Genomic DNA, 24090 nt, shown 5'->3' with positions numbered 1-24090 from the left:
TTGAAGAACACAAAAAGGGGCAATCACACTACTGGGAGTGTACTATAGATCCCCAAACAGTCAGAGAGAGATAGAAGAACAAATATGTGGGCAAATTGCTGCGAAGTGCAAAAACTATAGAGCTATAATAGTGGGGGATTTCAACTACCCTAATATTAACTGGGGGAAAAAGTAGTGTGAATGTACAGAGGGTGCAGAATTCCTAAAATGCATTCAGGAGAACTTCTTTAGCCAGTATGGAACAAGCCCAACAAGGGAGGGGGCGTCTGGTCTTGGTTTTGGGGAATGAAGAGGGGCAGATGGAAGGGGTATAAGTGGGAGAGCATTTTGGTGCCAGTGATCACAATTCAGTAAGATATAGGGTAGTTATGGAAAAAGACAAAAGTAGACCAGGAATAAAAGTTCTCAATTGGGGCGTAAAGCCAATTTTGCTGAGCTGAGATGGGATTTGGTCAAAGTGGACTGGAAACGGCTACCTGATGGTCAATCAGTGTCAGAGCAGTGGGAGGCATTCAAGAAGATCATGAGGGTACAGAGCAAATATGTTCCCTTAAAACAAAGGGTAGGGCTAACAAATCTAAAGCCCCCTGGATGTCAAGGGACATACAGGGTAAGATAAAGAAAAAAAGGGAAGCTTATGACAGATACCAAGAATGCAATACTGCAGAAACACAAGAGGAGTATAAGAAGTGCAGGGGTGCAATTAAAAAATATATCAGGAAAGCAAAGAGAGAGCATGAAAGAATGTTGACAAGTAAAATCAGGGAAACCCAGAGATGTTTTATAAATACATTAAGAGGAAGAGGATAACTAGAAAGAGAGTGGGCCTATTAGAAACCACAAAGGAAATCTGTGTGTGGAGGCAGAAGACGTGGGTAGGATTCTTAATGAATACTATGCATCTGTTTTCACAATGGGGGGTCGATGCAGACTTTGCAATGAGAGAGGAGTGTGAAATATTAGACAAGATAAACAGTGAGGGGGAAGTATTAAGGGGCTTAGCATCTTTGAAACTGGATAAATCCCCAGGCCCGGATTAAATGTATCCAGGCTGTTAAGAGAAGCAAAAGAGGAAATAGTAGAGGCTCTCACCATCATTTTCCAGTCCTCTCTGGCTGCAGTTGTGGTACCAGAGGACTGGAGAACTGCTAATGTTGTACCTTTGTTTAAAAAGGGAGAAAGGGATAAGCCGAGTAATTACAGGCCAGTCAGCCTAACCTCAGTGTGTGGAAATTATTGGAAAAAATGGTCAGAGACAGGATAAATCTTCATTTGGAAAAACATGGATCAATCAAGGACAGTCAGCATGGATTTGTTAAGGGAAGTTCGTAACCGACTAACGATTGAATTTTGAGAGGAGGTAATCAGGAGGGTCGATGAGGGCAGTGCATACGATGTAGTGTATATGGATTTTAGTAAAGCTTTTGATAAAGTCCCACATGACAGACTGATCACAAAAGTAATAACCCATGGGATCCAGGGCAAAGAGGCAAGTTGGATCCAAAATTGGCTCAGAGGCAGGAAGGAAAGAGTAATGGTTGATGGATGTTTTTGTGACTGGAAGGATGTTTCCAGTGGGGTTCCGCAGGGCTCAGTATTAGGTCCCTTGCTTTTTGTGGTATATATCAATAACTTGGACTTGAATGTTGGGGGTATGATTAAGAAGTTTGCAGATTACATTAAAATAGGCTGTGTGATTGATAATGAAGAAGATTCAGACTGCAGGAAGATATCAATCTACTTGTCAGGTGGGCAGAACAGTGGCAAATGGAATATAGTCCGGATAAGTGTGAGGTAATGCATTTGGGGAGGTCTAAGGGAGGGGAATACACATTAAATGGTATGACACTGAAAAATGTAGAGGAACAAAGGGACCTTTGTGTGCAGGTCCCTGAAGGTAGCAGGCCAGGTGGATCAGGTGGCTAAGAAGGTATATGGAATAGTTGTCTTTATTTGTCGAGGCATGGAATCCAAGACAAGGACATTATGCTTGAACTGCGTAAAACACTGGTTAGGCCGCAGCTGGGGTACTGTGTGCAGTTCTGGTCACCACATTACAGGAAAGATGTGATTGCACTGGAAAGGGTGCAGAGGAGATTTACAAGAATGTTACCTTGATTGGAGAATTTTGGCTATGCGGAAAGACTGGAGATGCTGGGTCTGTTTTCTTTGGAACAGAGGAGGCTGAGCGGAGACCTGATTGAGGTATATAAAATTATGAGGGGCCTGGATAGAGTAGATAGGAAGGACCCATTTCCCTTGGCAAAGGGGTCAACAACCAAGGGTCATCGCCCCAACCTCTTCTCAATCTTCCTCGCTGCCATGCTCCTCCTCACAGTCAACAAGCTCCCCGCTGGAGTGGAACTAAACTACAGAACCAGTGGGAACCTGTTCAACCTTTGCCAACTCTAGGCCAGATCCAAGACCACCCCAACCTCTGTCGTCGAGCTACAGTCTGCGGACGACACCTGCGTCTGCGCACACACAGAGGCTGAACTCCAGGACAAAGTCAACGCATTTACTGAGGCGTACGAAAGCAGGGTCTTATGCTCAACATCAGTAAGACAAAGGTCCTCCACCAGCCTGTCCTTGCCGCACAGCACAGCCCCAGTCATCAAGATCCACGGCGCAGCCCTGGACAACGTGGACCACTTCCCTTATCTTGGGAGCCTCCTAGAGCAGGCATTTACAACGAGATCCAACACCGCCTCCAGTGCGCCAGTGCAGCCTTCGGCCGCCTGAGGAAAAGTGTGTTTGAAGACTAAACCCTCAAAACTGTCACCAAGCTCATGGTCTATAGGACTGTAATACCACCAGCCCTCCTGGCTCAGAAACATGGACCATGTACAGCAGACACCTCAAGTCGCTGGAGAAATATCACCAACGATGTTTCCACAAGATTCTGCAAATCCCCTGGGAGGACAGACACACCAACGTTAGCATCCTCATCCAGGCCAACAACCCCAGCATTGAAGCACTGACCACACTTGATCAGCTCCGCTGGGCAGGCCACATAGTTCGCAGGCCAGACACGAGACTCCCAAAGCAAGTCCTCTACTCGGAACTCCTTCATGGCAAACGAGCCAAAGGTGGGCAGAGGAAACGTTACAAGGGCACCCTCAAAGCCTCCCTGATAAAGTGCAACATCCCCACTGACACCTGGGAGTTCATGGCCAAAGACCGCCCTAAGTGGAGGAAGTGCATCTGGGAGGATGCGGAGCTCCTCGAGTTTCATTGCTGAGTGCATACAGAAATCAAGCGCAGGCAGCGGAAAAAGCGTGCGGCAAACCAGTCCCACCTACCCCTTCCCTCAACGACTATTTGTCCCACCTGTGACAGGGACTGTGGTTCTCGTATTGGACTGTACAGCCACCTAAGAACTCATGTTAAGAGTGGAAGCAAGTCTTCCTCAATTCCGAGGGACTGCCTATGATGATAGATTTAAAGTAATTGGGGGGAGGTTTAGAGGAGCTAGGAGGGGAAATTTCTTCAGCCAGAGGGTGGTGGGGGTCTGGAACTCATTGCCTGAATGGCTGGTAGAGGCAGAAACTCTCACATTTTAAAAATATTTGAATGTGCACTTAAAATGCCGTAACCTACAGGGCTATGTACCAAGAGTTAGAAAGTGAGATTAGGCTGGATAGCTCTTGGTTGGCCAGAGCAGACACAAAGTGGCCTCCTTCCGTGCTGTAAATTTCTATGATTTTACGTTCCTGGTGAATCTTTCTGAGAAAAAGAGTACATCCCAATGCTCTCCATCTGCAGCATATTAAACATAGAAACTAAGTCATAGGCGCCAAAATTGATCAACTTACCACCCACTACCGACGACATTTCTCTGCAACATCCGCCCAGTGCCACTTTCCATGTGGCCTGGAGCAGGCGGGAGGGGAGAACTGCCGGGAAGCGCCCGCCGACATCAGCAGACGGCCGAGTGGCGTAAGTAGACTCCCACCTGTCAAGATGCCAGATTGGTGCGGGCAGGAGTCGGCGGGACTCAGCGGCAGAACGGGGGTAGGCCGCTGGCTGGAGGCTGATCTGTCTCAGCGACTTACCTTGATGGGGTCCTCTGAAGGTCTTCCGATAGTTTTTTATTTTTTGTTAATGATTTTTGTTTTTAGGTCTTCGACCCTCCGTGGGCCAGACTCCATCCTTGGCGGCACTTGGGCGGCAAGCGCCTCTGCCACCGAGAATGATCCCGCGAGCTGCCACCCAGATTAGCAGTGCAAGTCCCTCATTTTCCGCCCGCCGACCTTCAAAAGACTTCGGCGATGAAAACCCCGCCAAAAGTACCGCCCGGTACCTCGGCGGCCATCGGCAGCACTTTGGGCAGCACTTGGGCAGGTGGAGGCCTTGACCAAATTCGGCCTCAGTGTAGGTATTGGCCTCTGGTAAAAGATGCTTAAGACAAAGAAAGATCAATTACGAGAGATAGCCTTCTGTCAAACCAGAATTGCTTAGCTACATATTGACAACAATGTTATTTTATTTATAACAAACATATTTAACAAATCATGGATTCTATGTAAATTTATGCAGTCCACCAAGGCTGAATTGAAAATATATGAGAGAGAGAAAAAAAAAATCAAACAAATGGTAGTATAAGTGTGTTTTAGACATTTTAGTTGCGAGTCACTCAATCCCTTGAGCTCTGCATAATCATCATCACCGAGGCAGTCCCTCGGATTCGAGGAAGACTTGCTTCCACTCTTAGCATGAGTTCTTAGGTGGCTGTACAGACCAATACGAGAACCACAGTCTCTGTCACAGGTGAGACAGATAGTCATTGAGGGAAAAGGTGGGCAGAGAGCCTGATTTGCCGCTCGCTCCTTCCGCTGCCCGTGCTTGATTTCTGCATGCTCTTTGCGACGATGCTCGAGGAGCTCAGCACCCTGCCGAATGCACTTCCTCCACTTAGGGCGGTCTATGGCCAAGGACTCTCAGGTGTCAGTGGGGACGTCACACTTTATCAGAGAGGCTTTGAGGGTGTCCTTGTAACGTTTCCTCTGCCCACCTTTGGTTCGTTTGCTGTGAACGAGTTCCGAGTAGAGCGCTTGCTTTGGGAGTCTAGTGTCTGGCATGCGAACTATGTGGCCTGCCCAGTGGAGCTGATCAAGTGTGGTCAGTGCTTCAAAGCTGGGGATGTTGGCCTGGATGAGGACGCTAACGTTTATGCGTCTGTCCTCCCAGGAGATTTGCAGGATCTTGCGGAGACATTGCTGGTGGTATTTCTCCAGGGACTTGGTGTCTACTGTACATGGTCTACGTCTCTGAGCCATAAAGGAGGGCGGGTATTACTACAGCCCTGTCGACCATGAGCTTGGTGACCGTTTTGAGGGACTGATCGTTAAACACTCTTTTCCTCAGGCGTTCGAAGGCTGCACTGGCTCTGCAGCACACTTACAGATAGCAATTTCCATGAATATAAGTACGAATTCACTAATTCTCCAAAATTTAAGCTGCAAAATGTCTAAATGTTTGAAAAGTGTGATCAGAATAGTGGCTTTTAAATGTTCACATTTCCCATCTCATTTCCATACCTTCTCCACAGCAAGGGGTATTCAGTTTTATTTCCTTACTTGTCCCACAGTGAGGAATATAAAAACAGAGAATGCTGGAAATCTCAGCGGGTCAGGCAGCATCTCTGGAAAGAAAAACAGAGTTAACGTTTGGGGTCGAAGACCCTTCGTCAGAACTGTCGAATGTTCGAAAAGAGCACATTCTTAAGCACTGAAAAGGGGTGGGGAAGAAAGATCAAAAGGGAAGGTCTGTGATAGGGAGGAAGGCAGGAGAGATGAGAGAGACATGGCCCTCGACCGTGTCCGTTCTATTTCCCACACCTCTACTCTCACTCCTTCCTCTCCCTCTCAGAACGACAGGGTTCCCCTTGTCCTCACCTTTCACCCCACCAGCCTCCACATTCAATGGATCATCCTCCGCCATTTCTGCCACCTCCAACGTGATCCCACCACCAATCACATCTTCCCCTCCCCTCAGCATTCCGAAAGGACCACTCCCTCCGCGACACCCTGGTCCATTCCGCAGTCACACCCATCAGCCGCTCCCCTTCCCACGGCACCTTCTCGCGCAAGTGCAGGAGATGGAACACCTGCCCTTTTACCTCCTCCCTTCTCACTATCCAGGGCCCCAAATACTCCTTCCAGATGAAACAGCGATTCACTTGTACTTCTTTCAATTTAGTGTACTGTATTCGCTGCTCACGATGTGATCACCTCTACATTGGGGAGAGCAAGCGTAGATTGGGTGGCCGCTCTGCTGAACACCTCCGTTCAGTCCGTAAGTGTGACCCTGAGCTTCCGGTCGCCTGTCACTTTAATTCTCCACTCCATTCCCACTCTAATTATCTCCGTCCTCGGACTCCTCCACTGTTCCAATGAAGCTCAACGCAAGCTCGAGGAACAGCACCTCATCTTTCGTTTAGACACTTTGCAGCCTTCTGGACTCAACATCAAGTTCAACAATTTCAGAGCATAACCTCTGGCCATCTTTGGCTCCCTTTCCCTCCCCCATCTTATGTTTTTTTTCTTCTTGCTTCTTTTTTCCCCCCTCTTTGTCTATAATGGCAGCTGGTCATTACTATGCCATTCACACCCTATCCAGATTAACCTTTTCCTCACCTCTATCATTACCATTTCAATTCGGCCCATCATCCCCTTTGTCTCTCCAATCTCTCCTGTCTTCCACCCTATCACAGACCTTCCCTTTTGTTCTTTCTTCCCCTCCCCCTTTCAGGTGCTTAAGAATGTGCTCTTTTCGAATATTCGGCAGTTCTGACGAAGGGTCGTCGACCCAAAGCATTAACTCTGTTTTTCTCGCCACAGATGCTGCCTGACCCGCTGAGATTTCCAGCATTCTCTGTTTTTATTTCAGATTCCAGCATCCGCAGTATTTTGCTTTTGCCACAGAGAGAGATAATTGGGTTAAAATTTCTTACCTGTATCACATTTAGTGGAGTTGGGATTAATTTCCTTACCTGTACCAGAATCAGGTGTTCGGATTGATTACCTTACTTGTCCAACAGTGAGATATTTGGGTTAAATATCCTCACCTGTCCCACTTTGAGTGGTATTGGGTTAACTTTCCTTATCTGACCCACGATTTTTCCTACTGGGGTCAGGAGAGAGGCGGGCGACTTCGGGTGCAGATTGGAACCCCGCTGCTGGTTACAGCCCACTCTGTTGAAGTGATTTTACCTTGATTGGGCTTGTTAAGCCCAGCCTACAAGGCTCCCGGCCAATTAAAAGGAAGTGGGTCTGATGATATCATATGATGTGTCATCAGCCGGTTTCCTTAAAAGGAACCATGCCCACATTCATTTTGACAGTTGTGCTGCAGCATTGAGGTGACAAGCACTGCACAAAGGCTCTCCCACGACTCCCTCCATATGCTTATGGAGAAAGTCAGCACGCAGGGAGGTTCTCTTCCCTTCCAATGGGCAGAAGAGACCCCCCCCCCCCCAGGACTCCAACGCATCCTGGTTGCGCATTGTACAGGAGGGCACAAGCAAGAATGTCGTCAGGAGGACAGGCTGCAGTGGCGCAAACCTTTGAATGATCTCAGTAGATCACAAATGTTATTGCAAAGCCACACTCAACCTCATCCTGCTGTGCCACTCATCACAACCCCATCACTGCCTTCCCTACCCCTGCACATCCTTACTCACATGAACTTACCTTGCACCTCCATCCATCCCTCTCTAACTACTTACATGATCAGTTTCCCATCTCATTGATCTCACCCTCATCCTAGTGCAATCATATCAACTAACAATATACATAGGATAGGCACTTGGGTCTTTTAGCCAATATTCATGTAACATTTCTGTTAAAAGTGTTGTCAAACATTGAAATCTTTATTTTCAAAACTGTGCCTTCTTGCACAGATTTGTGTGCACCTTTGGAAGTGGCTTAGTGAGTTGTGGTGAATGGTCAAACATAATGGTACCCCCGCAAAGGTGATGTGTGAAAGGAATGGTTTGGGCATTGTAGGGATGCTTTATGGTGCTGGTGTGGGGTGGTGCCAACTTGGCACATCATGGGCCAGCCAGGGTGTACAGCTTTAAGTGAAGTAAATCCGGCCGTGGTGAAGTCATCCCTGGTTTCCTGGGCAGCAATGTGGTTAAGTGCTAATGCCCTGTGCCATGTGCAGCATCAAGCGATTGTGGAGAAGTTGGTGTTGTTGCTGGTGTGCCTGGTGATGTTAGTGATGTGGTTGATTGTGATGGGATTCTGAGGACTACGGTGAGATTTTTTCCAAGGGCACCGATGCTGATGGAATAGATGGCAGCTGAAGTTAAGATGACAGAAGCGATCTGTCAATGGTGAGAGAGGTTGCTCCAAGGAGATGACACTGGATAGAGTATACTCCAAACACTTCCATCCTTCCTAAAGCTGAGAATGATATTCCAACTCCTGCATTGGAAAGTGAACAGCTGTGAAATGGTAGCTTTTATACCACTTTTGCAGTTGTCACCTATTCAAAGCAATTAAGTCACTGAAAACCCAACGTATTTACCTTATGTGATCCCCAAGCGATGGGAGCCTCCTGAAAAAGTTGGAAAATTGGTTAATAGCTGGTAAAAAGCTGCTGAACTACATTTAAACATCTTCTCAAGTATTTCAATTGCCTGATCTGCAAAGCACAGGCAGACCTGGCACTTGAGAAACATACAAGGAGATGGGTTTAGAGCAGGATACCACCCTGCTGTCAATCTTTTAGATTTTAACAGCTGACCTGCCTCCAAATCCACCCTCCGAGCACTGGCAAAATCTCGGCCTGGTATAGATTTAAATTTCCTTACCTGTCCCACAGTGAGGGGGGGGGCCATGGCCTTACCTGTCCCACAGTGAGGGGGGGGGGGGGAGTTGGCCTTACCTGTCCCACGGTGAGGGGGGGGGCCAAGGCCTTACCTGTCCCACAGTGAGGGGGGGGGCCCATGGCCTTACCTGTCCCACAGTGAGGGGGGGGGGCCCATGGCCTTACCTGTCCCACAGTGAGGGGGGGGGGCCCATGGCCTTACCTGTCCCACAGTGAGGGGGGGGGGCCCATGGCCTTACCTGTCCCACAGTGGGGGGGTGGGGGGGGTGGTTGGCCTTACCTGTCCCACAGTGAAGGGGGGGGAGGCCCATGGCCTTACCTGTCCCACAGTGAAGGGGGGGGGGCATGGCCTTACCTGTCCCACAGTGAGGAATCCATGGCCTTACCTGTCCCACAGTGAAGGGGGGGGGGCATGGCCTTACCTGTCCCACAGTGAGGAATCCATGGCCTTACCTGTCCCACAGTGAGGAATCCATGGCCTTACCTGTCCCACAGTGAAGGGGGGGGGCATGGCCTTACCTGTCCCACAGTGAGGAATCCATGGCCTTACCTGTCCCACAGTGAGGAATCCATGGCTTTACCTGTCCCAGGTGAGGGTCCATCCCCTCCGCTGCAGCCCCAGGCTCTGCCCTCGCGCCTTTCAGCATCAATCGCCTGTTCCCACAATGCTTTTCGGTGCACTTGCGGCTCTGAAGAGATTCTCGCGAGATTTCACGCGCCTTTGCGCCGAAAGCGGGAATTGGAGGTGCGACCATGAATTGGGTCGGAGGCGTTCGGTGAGTTGTCGACTCGTCGTTGCCTGGGGTAGATGTGCAATTGCGAAAAGGGGGAATGTGAGAAAGGAATAAAGGGCAGCAGGCAAGCAGAGCAGTAACAGGGAGGGAATGAAAAGGCGTATGTGTGATGGGAGGGGGAGAGAAGGGAATGGTGTGTGTGTGTGTGTGTAGGGGGGAATGAAGGGTGGCGATGGGGGGGGGGGCAGCAAAGGGAATGAAGGAAGTGTGGGGGGGGGCAGTGAGGGAATGAAGGGTGGTGAGTGAGGGAGGGAATGAAGGGATGGAGGGTGCTGGTGTGGGCGGGGGAGAATGAAGGATGGTGGTGTGGGGGGAGGGATTGAAGAGTGGGTGGGTGGGGGGTGGGAGGGATTGAAGGGTGTGGAGGGAGGGAGGGATTGAAGGGTTGGGGAGGGGAATGAAGGGTAGGTTGCGGGGGGACGACTGAAGGGTGGGTGGTGGGGGGGAGGGATTGGAGAGGATGGGAATGATGGTTGGGGATGGGGAGGGTGGCGGGAGCAAATGAAGGGTGTGGGTGTGGGTGCGGGGGGAGGGAATGAAGGATGGGATGGGAGGGAATTAAAGTTGCGGGGGAAGGAATAAGAACATAAAAAATCGGAGCAAGAGTAGGCCATACGCTCCCTCGAGCCTGCCCCGCCATTCAATAAGATCATGGCTGATCTGATCATGGACTCAGCTCTACTTATCTGCCTGCTCCCCGTAACTCCTTATCGGTTAAGAAACTGTCTATTTCTGTCTTAAATTTATTCAATGTCCCAGCTTCCACAGCTCTCTGATGCAGCGAATTCCACAGATTTACAACCCTCAGAGAAAAAATTCTAAGATTATGCTCCCTAGTTCTAGTCTCCCCCATCAGTGGAATCATCCTCTCTGCATCCACCTGGTTAAGCCCCCTCATAATCTTCCGATAAGATTGGCTCTCATTCTTCTGAATTCCAATGAGTAGAGGCCCAACCTACTTAACCTTTCCTCATAAGTCAATCCCCTCATCTCCGGAATCAACCGAGTGAACCTTCTCTGAACTGCCTCCAAAGCAAGTATATCCTTTCGTTAATATGGAAACCAAAACTGCAGGCAGTATTCCAGATGAAGCCTCACCAATACCCTGTATAGCTGTAGCAAGACTTCCCTGCTTTTATACTCCATCCCCTTTGCAATAAAGACCAAGATTCCATTGGCCTTCCTGATCACTTGCTGTACCTGCCTACTAACCTTTTGTGTTTCATGTACAAGTACCCCAGGTCCTGCTGTACTGCAGCACTTTGCAATCTTTCTCCATTTAAATAATAACTTGCTCTTTGATTTTTTTCTGCTAAAGTGCATGACCTCACACTTTCCAACATTATACTGCATCTGCCAAATTTTTGCCCACTCAGTTAGCCTTTCTATGTCTTTTTTCAGATTTTTTGTGTCCTCCTCACACATTGCTTTTCCTCCCATCTTTGTATCATCAGCAAACTTGGCTACGTTACACTTCTTCCAAGTCGTTAATATAGATTGTAAATAGTTGGGGACCCAGCACTGATCCCTGCGGCATCCCACTAGTTACTGGTTGCCAACCAGAGAATGAACCATTTATCCCGACTCTCTGTTTTCTGTTAGTTAGCCAATCCTCTATCCATGCTATGATGTTACCCCCCACCCCGTGAACTTTTATCTTGTGCAGTAACCTTTTATGTGGCACCTTGTCAAGTGCCTTCTGGAAGTCCAAATGCACCACATCCACTTGTTCCCCTTCATCAACCCTGTTCGTTACATCCTCAAAGAATTCCAGCAAATTTGTCAAACATGACTTCCCCTTCATAAATCCATGCTGACTCTGCCTGACTGAATTTTGCTTTTCCAAATGTCCTGATACTGCTTCTTTAAATATGGACTCCAACATTTTCCTAACCACAGAAGTTAGGCTAACTGGTCTATAGATTCCTGCTATTTGTCTGCCTCCTTTTTTAAATAGGGGCGTTACATTTGTAGTTTTCCAATCTGCTGGGGGGGGGGGGGAGGAATGGTGGGGGAAGGGAATGAAGGTTGGGTGGGGAAAGGGAATGAAGGTTGGGTGGGGAGAGGGAATGAAGGGTGGGGGGGAGTGAATAAAGGTTGGAAGAAGGGAATGTGTGGGGAGGGGGAAGGTATAAAAGGGTTGCGGAAGGGATTGAAGAGGGTGGGGGGGAGGGAGAGGGAATGAAGGGTGAGGTGGGTGGGAGGGTATGAACGGGGGCGGGAATGTGGGGTGGGTGGGAGGGTGTGAATGGTGTAGTGGGTGGGAGGATATGAATGGTGGGGGCAGGGAGGGGGTGGGAGGGTATGAATGGTGGGAGTTTGGGAGGATATGAATGGTGGGGGTTAGAAACATAGAAAATAGGTGCAGGAGTAGGCCATTCGGCCCTTCGAGCCTGCACCGCCATTCAATGAGTTCATGGCTGAACATGCAACTTCAGTACCCCATTCCTGCTTTCTCGCCATACCCCTTGATCCCCCTAGTAGTAAGGACTACATCTAACTCCTTTACAACCAGCTAACGTTGCGTGGAAGTTGCAACCTGTCACCTACGCCTCCAGGAGCTTGTCTCAGGCCGAGAGAGCCTACAGCATGATTGAGAAAGAGGCATTAGCGTGTGTGTTCGGGGTAAAGAAAATGCATCAGTACCTGTTTGGCCTTAAATTTGAGTTGGAAACCGATCACAAGCCCCTCATATCCCTGTTCGCTGAAAACATGGGGATAAATACTAATGCCTCAACCCGGATACAAAGGTGGGCATTCGCGCTATCAGCATATAACTATACCATCCGCCACAGGCTAGGCACCGAGAACTGTGCGGATGCTCTCAGTCGGCTACCATTGCCCATCACGGGGGTGGAAATGGTGCAGCCTGCAAACTTGTTGATGGTGGCGCAGCCCGCAGACTTGTTGATGGTCATGGAAGCGTTTGAAAATGGTAAATCACCTGTCAGATTAGGACTTGGACCATCTGCTGTCCCTAGTAAAAAACAGAGTACTGCATGGGAGGAAGGGTATGAAGGGTGGGTGGAGGTTTGGGAGAGGGTTTGGGAGGGTATGAAGGGTGGGTGGGGGGAGGGTATGAATGGTGGGTGGGGTGGGGTATGATGGGTGGGTGGGGAGAGGGAATGATGGGTGGGGAGGGGGTGGATCCGATACAAGTTTAACATAAACTTCATTACTTTTTAATTCTATCCCTGAGAAATAATTTCTGCAGTTATTCTCTATAATAAATTTTAGCAGCACCACTTTTGAGCACATTAGCACCTTAAATAGTGAAAATGATCAGATAGCAACCTTTTATAAGCAGGCCCCATGAATCCCAGGGTTGTAAAACTGAGGATGGGTCAAGCTGACTCTTCAACCATCATAGCCACTACCACATGTTCCTGTTCACTTATGTTTTGTGATTCACCAAGTGCTCTGTCCTCAATGACTATCTAACTCCCACTGTGCGGGCGTGTTGATTATGGCACATGTGACATGCTTGATGTGAGGTGCTGTCTTGTGTCCCACAAGACACAAGACAGCACCTCTGGCTTGGTGCGGAGGTGGCGAGGTCTCCCTTAGAAACAGAAGAAAAGCATGTATTAGAATGCTGGCTCGAAAAACATAACTTCAGATTGTACTGATGAAAATGTGTATTGGCATAGTCCTCAAGTCATTGCATGTGTGAGCGTGCCTCAGTTCGCAGAAAAGGAATGACAGAAAAAAGATGGTATTAGACCTGACATTGGGAGAGTCCTTTGCTTTCACCCTCTTCCACTCCCTCTAGGCTCTCAATCCCTAGCATATCAAGAGTATACTTAAGAGCAAAAAGTTTCCAGGCCCTCCACCCTGCCATGGAAACTTGTTTCCTGCCACTGTGTGCTGCCCTGTTCTGTATGCAGAGAATTGGCATTGAGATGTTGGAAGTTTGAAAAGCAGATTAAAGTGACATCCAGGTGTCTTCATGCTTTTAACGCTAGGTTTTGTTGCAAGCTTGCTTTCTGGGCAGATCTTTACAGATAGAAGTTCCAGTTTTAAGTTGCAGCTAGAATGTTTGCCGTGCTGCTGTATGGGCTTACAATCCTAAGGTTGTCTGAATCCCTTCGGGTGGTAAGGGTATTCTTCATTGCTAAACAAGGCATACCTTCCTTAGCTACTTCTAGAAAAATCAACTCCACAGTTGCATCACTGAATGGCAGGGTTCTTTGTGGGTACTGTGCAACAATTTTCTGTCTCTGATCTTATTGCAAAAGAAAAAAAGCTAAAGAGCTACAGCTGCACCAGAATTCTGTTTCAACCTTTGGGAAACTCATCGGGTACCCCAATCTAGACTGGAATCTGACATGAATCAGAACATAAGAAATAGGAGTAGAAATAGGCCAATCTGCCCCTTGAGCCTGCTCCACCATTGAATAAGGTCATTACTGATCTTCAACCTCAACTCCACTTCCCACTTGATTCACCATATCCCTTGATTCCCTAAAGAGTCCAAAAACCTATCGATCTTAGCCTTGAATATACTCAACGAATGTTGTCCTCAACAAGGCCCTGTCTGCCCCCTCAGCTTCGTGCAAAAGATCCCATGGCACTATTTCAAAGAAGACCAGGGAAGTTCCCTCCGGTGTCCTGGCCAACATTTATCCCTCAACCAACACCTGAAACGGATGATCTGGTCATTTATTTCATTGCTGTTTGTGGGACCTTGCTGTGTGAAATTTGGCTGCTGTGTTTCCTATATTACATGAGTGCATAAACTTCAAAAGTACTTCAAAGTTTACATTAGCTAGTGGGGTGAGAGTTTCTCCCTGTTGGTGAAATGATTAACATCAGAATTCACTGGAAGTAATGTCATTATATTCTTTATTTTACATAGAAACAGAATCAAGCTGAAGCAGCAGAAAAGGCAGCAAAAGGTAAGAGCCAATGGAATATAAGGGCTGTTTCCATTTTTTACGCCTGGGCACATTAAAATGATTAATTGCAAAGTTGCAGACTAGAGATGCACAATTTCCCAAAATGCAGTCCTGGCACAGTGGGGAAATCTTCTCTAAACTGTAGAGAAGGTTGCTTGGGGATTAGTAGATAGCTATGGCCTGATCTTGTACTCCCTTATGCAGATAGTGCAGGCACAAACCCCATATAGCAGGAGCAGAAAATTAGGAGTTAGATTCCTGTGCTGGTTCTGCACCTGCACCAGGTTTTGTGTTGGATCTACATCGAGGGGCAAATATGTTTGTGCTCCTTCAGGTAGGCCTCATCACATGTGTTTGGAGTGTTCTGCAAACTGTGTCCTGTCTTCTAAAATTGTATTAATTTGCTATGTCCAGGTGTGCCAACAATGTTGGAGCACAGGTCAAGCCTGTCAGTGCACAGCCACAGAAATTAATCAAAGGCAGAGTCTCGGTTAAGGAGATCTTCGAAGTGCTCCTTCCAGCGGGTCCTGACTGCCTCGGTGTCCTTGATGAGTGTCTCCCGGTTCTTGACCAGCAGTGGGGTGGGGCCTTGGGTGCTTGGGCTGCAGGTGGCCTTGACTGCGGTGAAGAATCCTCACACATCATGGCTGTTGGGCAGCTGCTGAATCTCCTGTGCTTTCTCCACCCACCATCTATTCTTTGTATGGCTCAGAGACATGGACCATATGCAGTAGACACCTCAAATCACTGTAGAAATACCACCAATGATGCCTCCGCAAGATCCTGCAAATCACCTGGGAGAACGGACGCACCAACATTAGCGTCCTCAATCAGGCCAACATCCCCAGCATCGAAGCACTGACCACACTTGACCAGCTCTGCTGGGCGGGCCACATTGTTCGCATACCTGTCACAAGACTCCCAAAGCAAGCGCTCTACTCTGAACTCCTCCAGGGGCAGCGAGCCCAAGGTGGGCAGAGGAAACATTTCAAGGATACCCTCAAAGCCTCCTTGATAAAATGCAACATTCCCACCGATACCTGGGAGTCCCTGGCCAAAGACTGCCCTAAGTAGAGGAAGTGCATCCAGGAGGGCGCTGAGCACCTCGAGTCTCATCGCCGAGAGCATGCAGAAATCAAAAGCAGGCAGCGGAAGTAGGGTGTGGCAAACCAGTCCCACCCACACTTCCCTTCAACGACTGTCTGTCCCACCTGCGACAGAGACTGTAATTCGTGTATTGGATTGTTCAGTCACCTAACAACTCACTTTTAGAATGGAAGCAAGTCTTCCTCGATTTCAAGGGACTGCCTATGATGATGATGATGATGATGACAGGAATTATATTGCTGCACCTCTTAAAATTGCATCATCTTTGGATTTGTTACATTTATAATAACTCCAAGACTGTACATCTTCAGCTCAAACTGTTGTGACCTTGGTCTCTTTATTGTAACTCCAGAGTGAGGAAGCAGCATGGTAGTCTCCCTTCGCTTGCCCAGGGTGTGCAGGTGACCCTTGGGTCTTACACTTGGGTAGTGTTTACATACATAACAGGATTGGTAGGTATAATTTTATTTAAAATTTTGATCTTGTGGCTTTCATTTAGTAGATTGATTTTGGAGCACTTTCATTCCTCTTGCCTTCTGGGAGCTGGAGGGCAAAGAAGATTTCCAGAGCATTCATCGGAAGGATATCTGATGTCTGCTTGTACCTGAGGCTGGTGGCACAGATCCACTAATTGTCAGGTAGGATGGTCCCAACGGATCTTCTACAGCGTGTCACAGGAGATTTGACGAAGGAGGCCGCTCTCCAGGTTGGGATTGAACCCTCAAGTTGACATTTGGTTCTCGCAGCAGAAAAGTCATCTTGAGAGGATGAAAGTTGACCACAAGCACAGTAACAGACATGCACAGTTTAAAGCTCACCTACCTGTATGTCGTAAAGTGACAGTGCATCACTTGAGATGTTGGGGCTTTGAAAGGTGTGAATGGCAATGTTTCTGATTCTACATTACCTGTTGGCAGTGTGCCATCCTTGAGCATCAGTATGCAAGGAATAAGCTGTAAAGTTATGCAAGCGCATGGTATGGGTGAGGAATACCTGTGGAACATGCAGGACTTTGTGGCAAGCAATGTTTGCACTCTCGACAAGTTGCACAGTAAAGGTGGGTACTATTTCCTTGCCAGATTCCTTTGTACACTGTTTTCTTCTCCATGAGGTTCCAGGTCCTGTCGATAGCTTGCACTTGAGCCTCCTTCCCACCTGCTGCTGTGAATGGTGCCCTGAGGTGCGAAATTGGGTAATCTTCTTCACAATTACCTAATGCAGTTGCAAGTCTTTCTAGAATGTACAGAACTAAGTGTTGCCACACAACAGCAGCTGCTTGGATTCTGAATGTATTTATTTCATGGCAGTTTTTTTGTGCACAACTATATAACTGCTGGGACTGAGAAAGAAGGAAGACAGCAACGAAAAGAACATATACAATGAAAAAGTGAAAGACAGCATACATGGTAAGGATACAAGGAACATAGTAGAAGAGCCAGAAGAAAGAAGGCATTATGGAAGAAAAGACAAGCACAGAAAAGAGAAAAGGAAAGACAGAGGGATGAAACGAAGATTAGGTGATAAAGGATGAAGAACAAGAAAAGAACTTGCATTTATGTAGCACCTTAACAGCTTTACAACTAATGGATTACTTGAGTGCAGCCACCGTTATATCAGCAAATGTAACAGCCAAGTTGCACATTGCAAGATCCCATGAATAGCAAGTGAATGAGTGACTGGATCTGCTTTTGGTGGTACAGGTTGAACCTCCCTTATCCGGGACGCCTGGCACCATCCCTCGTCCGGCACCTTTCCTGGCCACCAGGTGACACATGCATAGAACTCCGACATAAACAAATTGAAGTTCTTCCTCGCTGCCGACTCCCGCAATCGCTGGCCTGACCCCGCGATCCACCCCCTCCCCCACGATCCCTCTGCTGCACTCCCAGCCCCAAGCCAGCCAGCCCTGATATCCCCTTGCTCAGTACCTGTACCATCCAATTTAACATGACCTCCCCTCATCTGGCAAAATCCCTTATCCGGCACAGGCCAGGTCCTGAGGATGCCGGATAAAATAAGTTCAATCTGTATTGGCTGAGTGTGGAATGTTGGACAAAGGACACAAAGAGCACTCCTTTGTCTTCTTGGAATAGTGACGTGGGATCTTTTACATCCTTCTGACCTTGCAATTTGGGCCTCAGTTTACCACCTTCTCTGAAAGATGACACCTCTTGAGTCAAATGCAGTTCTCAAAGGTGAAAGAACTACATCATTCAGTGCCCAGCCGCATAAAGTAAAGTGACGTTGCTTTTTTTGAAGGAGCTATGGCACCACAAAACTACTCTATTGCACTTTGCCATTGAGAAAGACTCCCATCTAGGAGTCCTGGAGTAAACCTTTATGTTCCAAAAGCATCCAGAAACTGTTTCTATGCCTTTATCAGCGCCATTTCCTATTACATTAGTAGGTGCCCAAAGTTGCAGTGAAGACTGGGTCCATCGCTTCAAAACTGCACTTGTGGTCTGGCAACAGTAAATGGTTAGAATTATTTATGTACCCTCATTTTGTTTTTTTATCACCGTCTGCACACCTAAGTATGTTTTAAAATGTTGGCATATTTACTGGGGTTGGGGCGGGGTGGGGGGGGTTCTGATTCTTAAGTAAATTGACTTAAATGGAGTAGTAATCATGATAGAAACAGAAAATGCTGGAAATGCTCAGTAAGTCAGGTATCAGTGGAGAGAGAAACAGTTGTTTCAAGTTGATGACCTTTCGTCAGAACTGAAAAAAGTTAGAGATGTAACAGGTTTTAAGCAGGTGCAAGGCAGGGAAAAGGGGGCGGGGAGGAAAGAACAAAAGGGAAGGTCTGTGATAGGGTGGAAAGCAGAAAAGATTAAATGAAAGTACAAAGCAAAAGGAGATGGCAATGGGACCAGAAAAGAAACAAAAGATGAGTCTAGAACAGGTGTAAATAGGAATGGCAGAAACATAACTGCCATGTGAAAAAATAGGCGCAGAGGTTATGGTCTGAAATTGTTGAACTCGATGTTGACTCCAGAAGACTGCGAAGTGCCTAATCGAAAGATGAGGTGCTGTTCCTCAATCCTATGTTGATTTTCGTTGAAACAATGTAAGAGGCCGAGGTCAGAATGGGAGTGGAGCGGAGAATTAAAGTGACAGGCGGCCAGAAACTCGGGGTCAAGCTTATGGACTGAACGGAAAGCAGTCATCCAATCTGTGTTTGGTCACCCCAAAGTAGAGACCACATCGTGAGCAGTGAATACAGTATACTAAATTGTAAGAAGTACAAGTAAATTGCCTGTTTTACCTGGAAGGAGTGTTTGGGGTCCTGGACAGTCGGGAGGGAGGAGGTAAATGGGCAGGTGTTGCATCTCTTGCGCTTGCAAGGGAAGGTGCTGTGGGAAAGGGATGTTGGGGTGATTGAGGAGTGGACCAGGATGTCTCGGAGGGAACTATCCTTTCGCAATGCAGAAAGGAGTGGGGTGGGGAAGACATGTTTGGTGGTGGGATCACTCTGGAGGTGGTGTAAATGGCGGAGGATGATCAGTTCAATCTAAAGGCTGGTGGGGTGAAAGGTGAGGACAAGGGGAACCCTATCGTGGTTCTGGGAGGGAGGGGAAGGGGTGAGAGCAGAAGTGCGGGAAATGGAAAGGACATGGTTGACGGCCAGGTCAACCACGGTAGAGGGGAATCGTCGGTTGAGGAAAAAGGAAGACATATCCGACGCATTAGTATGGAAGGTGGTGTCGTTAGAACAGATGCGACGAATACGGAGAAACTGGGAGAATGGAATAGAGTCCTTACACAAAGCAGGGTGAGAGGAAGTGTAGTCGATGTTGCTGTGGGAGTCAGTGGATGTTTGTCAATGGCCTATTCCCAGAAATGGTGACAGAGAAGTCGAGGCAGGGAAGAGTCGGAGATGGACCGTGAAGGTGAGGGAAGGGTGGAAATTGGAAGCAATGTACTGGAAAAAAAGGTGAGGGAGGGGACCTGAGTAGAACTGGAACAAAAAATGTTCCACATATCCCACGAAAAGGCAGGCATAGCTAGGACTCATGTGGCTTCCCAGAGCAACACCTTTAATTTGGAGGAAGTGCGTGGAGTCAAAGGAGAAGTTGTTCAACGTGAGAGCAAGTTCAACCAGGTGGAGGAGGGTAGTGGTGGATGGAGACCGGTTGGACCTCTGTTCAAGGAAGAAGCGGAGTGCCCTCAGGCCGTCCTGGTGGGGGATGGAGGTATAGAGGGGTTGAACATCCACAGTGAAAAGGAGACAGTTACAGTCAGGAAACTGGAAACTTAGAGTGGCAGAGGGCGTTGGACGAGTCGTGGACGTAGGTGGGAAGAGACAGGACAAGGGGAGAAAAATAGAGTCGAGATAGAAAGAAATCAGTTCTGTGGGCAAGAACAGGCTGAAACAATGAGTCTACCAGGGTAGTCCTGTTTGTGGATCTTGGGAAGAAGGTAGAAGCGGGTTGGGGAACTATGAGGTTGGCGGCTGTGGAGGGAAGCTCTGCAGAGGTCTGGGAAATGATGGCTTGATGTTCGGGTATGGAGTCATGGTCCATGGGGAGGTAGGAGGAGGTGTCCGAGAGTTGGCGTCAGCCTTTGCAAGGTAGAGGTGGGTTCACCAAACAACAAAGGCAAGTGTCCAGTATGCCTTCGTAACCACCTTATCTACCTGTCCTGCCACTTTCAGGGATCTGTGGACATGCACTCCGAGGTCCCTCTTTTCCACTACACTTCAGTGTCCTACCATTTAATGTGTATTCCCTTTCCTTGCCAGCCCTCCCCAAATGCATTATCTCACACTTATCAGGATTGAGTTCCATTTGCCACTGTTCTGCCCACTTGACCAGTCCATTGATATATTTCTGCATTCTACAGCTTTCTTCTTCATTATCAATCACACGGCCAATTTTTGTATCATCTGCAAACTTCATAATCATACCCCTAATCATTGAGATATACCACAAAAAGCAAGGGATCTAGTACTGAGCACTGCAGAACCCCACTGGAAACAGCATTCCAGTCACAAAAATACCCATCAACCATTACCCTTTGCTTCCTGCCTCTGAGCCAATTTTGGATCCAACTTGCCACTTTGCCTTGGATCCAATGGGCTTTTATTTTCGTGACCAGTGTGCCATGTGGGACCTTATCAAAAGCCTAGACATAGATAGAGAGAAACTGTTCCCATTGGCGGAAGGGTAAAGAATCAGATTTAAGGTGATTGGCAGAAAAACCAAAGGCGACATGATGAAAAACTTTTTTACGCAGCAAATGGTTAGGATCTGGAATGCACTGCCTGAAAGGATGGTGGAGGCAGACTCAATTGTGGCTTTCAAAAGGGAATTCGCTAAATACCTAAAGGGAAAAAAATTGCAGGGCTTTGGGGAAAGGGCAGGGGAGTGGAACTCGCAGAAGTGCTCTTGCAGAGAGCCAGCATGGCCTCGACAGGCCGAATGGCCCCCTTCTGCGCTGTAATCATTCTATGACTATGATTCTAAACTTCTATGACACTGCATGTAGAAGTGTTTCCTAACTTTATTCCTGAAAGGCCGAATTCTGATTTACCGATTATGTCTCCTAGTACTAGACTCTTCAACCAGTGGAAAAAGTTTCTCTCTATCTACCCTATTAGTTTTCCTTAATATCTTGAAAACTTTGATGAAATCACTCCATAACCGTCTAAATCACTCCATAACTGTCTAAACCATAACCTGAGGACTGGGAGAATTTTATAATTCAGCAGAGGAGAACAAAGAGTTTAATTAGGAGGGGGAAAATAGAGTATGAGAGGAAGCTTGCTGGGAACATAAAAACTGACTGCAAAAACATAGGTCCCTTGCAGTCAGATTCAGGTGAATTTATAATGGGGAACAATGAAATGGCAGACCAGTTGAACAAATACTTTGGTTCGTCTTCATGAAGGAAGACACAAATAACCTTCTGGAAATACTAGGGGACCAAGGGTCTAGTGTGCAAGAGGAACTGAAGGAAATCCTTATTAGGCGAGAAATTGTGTTCGGGAAATTGATGGGATTGAAGGCCGATAAATCCCCGGGGCCTGATAGTCTGCATCCCAGAGTACTGAAGGAAGTGGCCCTAGAAATAGTGGATGCATTGGTGATCATTTTCCAACAGTCTATCAACTCTGGACCAGTTCCTATGGACTGGAGGGTAGTTAACGTAACACCACTTTTTAAGAAAGGAGGGAGAGAGAAAATGGGTAATTATAGACCGGTTAGCCTGACATCAGTAGTGGGGAAAATATTGGAATCAATTATCAAAGATGAAATAGCAGCGCATTTGGAAAGCAGTGACAGGATCGGTCCAAGTCAGAAAGGGAAATCATGCTTGACAAATCTTTTCAAATTTTTTGAGGATGTAACTGGTAGAGTGGACAAGGGAGAACCAGTGGATGTGGTGTATTTGGACTTTCAAAAGGCTTTTGGCAAGGTCCCACACAAGAGATTGGTGTGCAAAATTAAAGCACATAGTATTGGGGGTAATGTACTGACGTGGATAGAGAACCGGTTGGCAGACAGGAAGCAGAGAGTCGGGATAAATGGGTCCTTTTCAGAATGGCAGGCAGTGACTAGTGGGGTGCCGCAGGGCTCAGTGCTGGGACCCCAGCTATTTACAATATACATTAATGATCTAGATGAAGGAATTGAATGTAATATCTCCAAGTTTGCAGATGACACTAAGCTGGTGTGAGCTGTGAGGAGGATGCTAAGAGGCTGCAGGGTGACTCGGACAGGTTAGGTGAGTGGGCAATTGCATGGCAGATGCAGTATAATGTGGATAAATGTGAGGTTATCCACTTTGGTGGCAAAAACACGAACGCAGAATATTATCTGAATGGTGGCAGATTAGGAAAAGGGGAGGTGCAATGAGAACTGGGTGTCATGGTACATCAGATATTGAAAGTTGGCATGCAGGTACAGCAGGCGGTGAAGAAGGCAAATGGTATGTTGGCCTTCATAGCGAGGGGATTTGAGTATAGGAGCAGGGAGGTTTTACTGCAGTTGTACAGGGCCTTGGTGAGGCCTTACCTCGAATATTGTGGTCTCCGAATCTGAGGAAGGACGTTCTTGCTATTGAGGGAGTGCAGTGAAGGTTCACGAGACTGATTCCTGGGAGGGCAGGACTGACATAGGAGAAGAGACTGGATCGACTGGGCCTGTATTCACTGGAATTTAGAAGGATGAGAGGGGATCTCATAGAAACATATACAATTCGGAGGGGACTGGACAGGTTAGATGCAGGAAGAATGTTCCCGATGATGGGGAAGTCCAGAACCAGGGGTCATAGTCTAAGGATAAGGGGTAATCCATTTAGGACTGAGATGAGGAGAAACTTCTTCACTCAGCGTTGTTAGCCTATGGATTTCCCTACCACAGAGAGTTGTTGATGCCAGCTCATTGGATATATTCAAGAGAGAGTTAGATATGGCCCTTATGGCTAATGGGATCAAGAGGTATGGAGAGAAAGCAGGAAAGGGGTACTGAAGTGAACAATCACCCATGATCTTATTGAGGTTTGAAGGGCCGAATGGCCTACTCCTGCACCTATTTTCTATGTTTCGATGGGCTCAAGTTATGGCCTGATTTGCTCCTATTTTTTTGGAACAACTAATATAGAATGGAGCATCTTAGAAATTGCAATTCTCGGCATTTAGTTTGCTCCAGTTTGAGTGAGTTAGAATAGTTTCATTTTAGAACAGATTTTTTTTCAAAAGGGGGCGTGTACAGCCACTTATGCCTGTTTTGCAAGTTTAGGCAGCGAAAATTTACTCCAAACTAACTTAGAATGGAGAAAGTGTAGATTTTTGTACACTCAGAAAAACCTTGTCTACACTTATAAATCAAGCGTAGGGAACAAGAGATGGGTGGGAAGGGGGGTTTACAAACATTAAACACTTCACTTTTACAAATAAAGAGCCATCATTAATAATAAATGATAAATAAATCAATAAATCAACCAAAAAAATTAAAATCAATAAAAAAAATAAAAAAACAATCAATAAATAAAAAATTACATTTCTACTCACCGACTGCAACACCGGGAGCCCTCCAACAGCATGCTGGGATGGGCCCCCCCCCCCCCAGTGTCAGTCTCTCTCTCTCTATCAGTGTCTCTGTGTTTCTGACAGCGAGGGGGGGGGGGAGGGAGAGGAGGGGAGCGAGCGGGCGAGGGAGAGGGGGGAGCGAGCGGGCGAGGGAGAGGGGGGAACGAGCGGGCGAGGGAGAGGGGAAGCGAGCGGGAGAGGGTGGAGTGGGGGTTGGAGGGGAGGGAGAGGGGGGTAGGGAGGGGAGGGAGAGAGGGGGTAGGAGGGAGAGAGAGGGAGGGAGGGAGAGAAGCGAGAGGGAGGGAGAGGGAAGATGGGAGGGGAAGAGGAGGAGGGGAAGAGGAGGGGAGAGGGAGGGATAGCGAGGGGGAAGAGGAGGGGGAAGGAGGGAAAGCGAGGGAGGAGAGGCGGGGGGACG

General features: G+C 47.6%; 2 protein-coding genes across 9 annotated transcripts in view; one reads left to right on the top strand and one right to left on the bottom strand.

Moving 5' to 3' along the window:
* Nucleotides 1-9494, bottom strand: part of LOC139278577 (ATP-binding cassette sub-family D member 2) — a 165167-nt gene extending 155673 nt beyond the window's left edge. Inside the window, exons 1-2 of one of the 4 annotated variants that reach the window (XM_070897503.1) lie at nt 9420-9494; nt 8536-8565 (exon numbers count right to left, since the gene is read on the bottom strand). Coding sequence is in view for 2 of the 4 variants with exons in the window: in XM_070897501.1 (XP_070753602.1) it covers nt 8536-8565; nt 9420-9485 (96 nt within the window). In the remaining 2 variants the exon portion in view is untranslated. The other 3 variants (XM_070897501.1, XM_070897504.1, XM_070897502.1) reach the window with 3 other exon arrangements.
* Nucleotides 9495-9569: 75 nt separating this feature from the next.
* LOC139278573 (regulator of DNA class I crossover intermediates 1) overlaps nt 9570-24090 on the top strand; it is an 83707-nt gene continuing 69186 nt past the window's right edge. For 2 of the 5 annotated variants that reach the window (XM_070897493.1, XM_070897492.1), the window contains exons 1-2: nt 9570-9614; nt 14491-14530. In XM_070897493.1, the coding sequence (XP_070753594.1) occupies nt 9592-9614; nt 14491-14530 (63 nt within the window). In that variant the 5' untranslated portion in view covers nt 9570-9591. Of the gene's footprint in view, nt 9615-14490; nt 14531-18480; nt 18667-18704; nt 18875-24090 lie in introns of those variants that run through there. The other 3 variants (XM_070897497.1, XM_070897494.1, XM_070897495.1) reach the window with 2 other exon arrangements.

Source organism: Pristiophorus japonicus, chromosome 13, assembly GCF_044704955.1.
Source record: "Pristiophorus japonicus isolate sPriJap1 chromosome 13, sPriJap1.hap1, whole genome shotgun sequence".
Taxonomy (NCBI): Eukaryota; Metazoa; Chordata; class Chondrichthyes; family Pristiophoridae; genus Pristiophorus; species Pristiophorus japonicus.
This window is presented reverse-complemented; position numbering and strand designations above follow the sequence as displayed.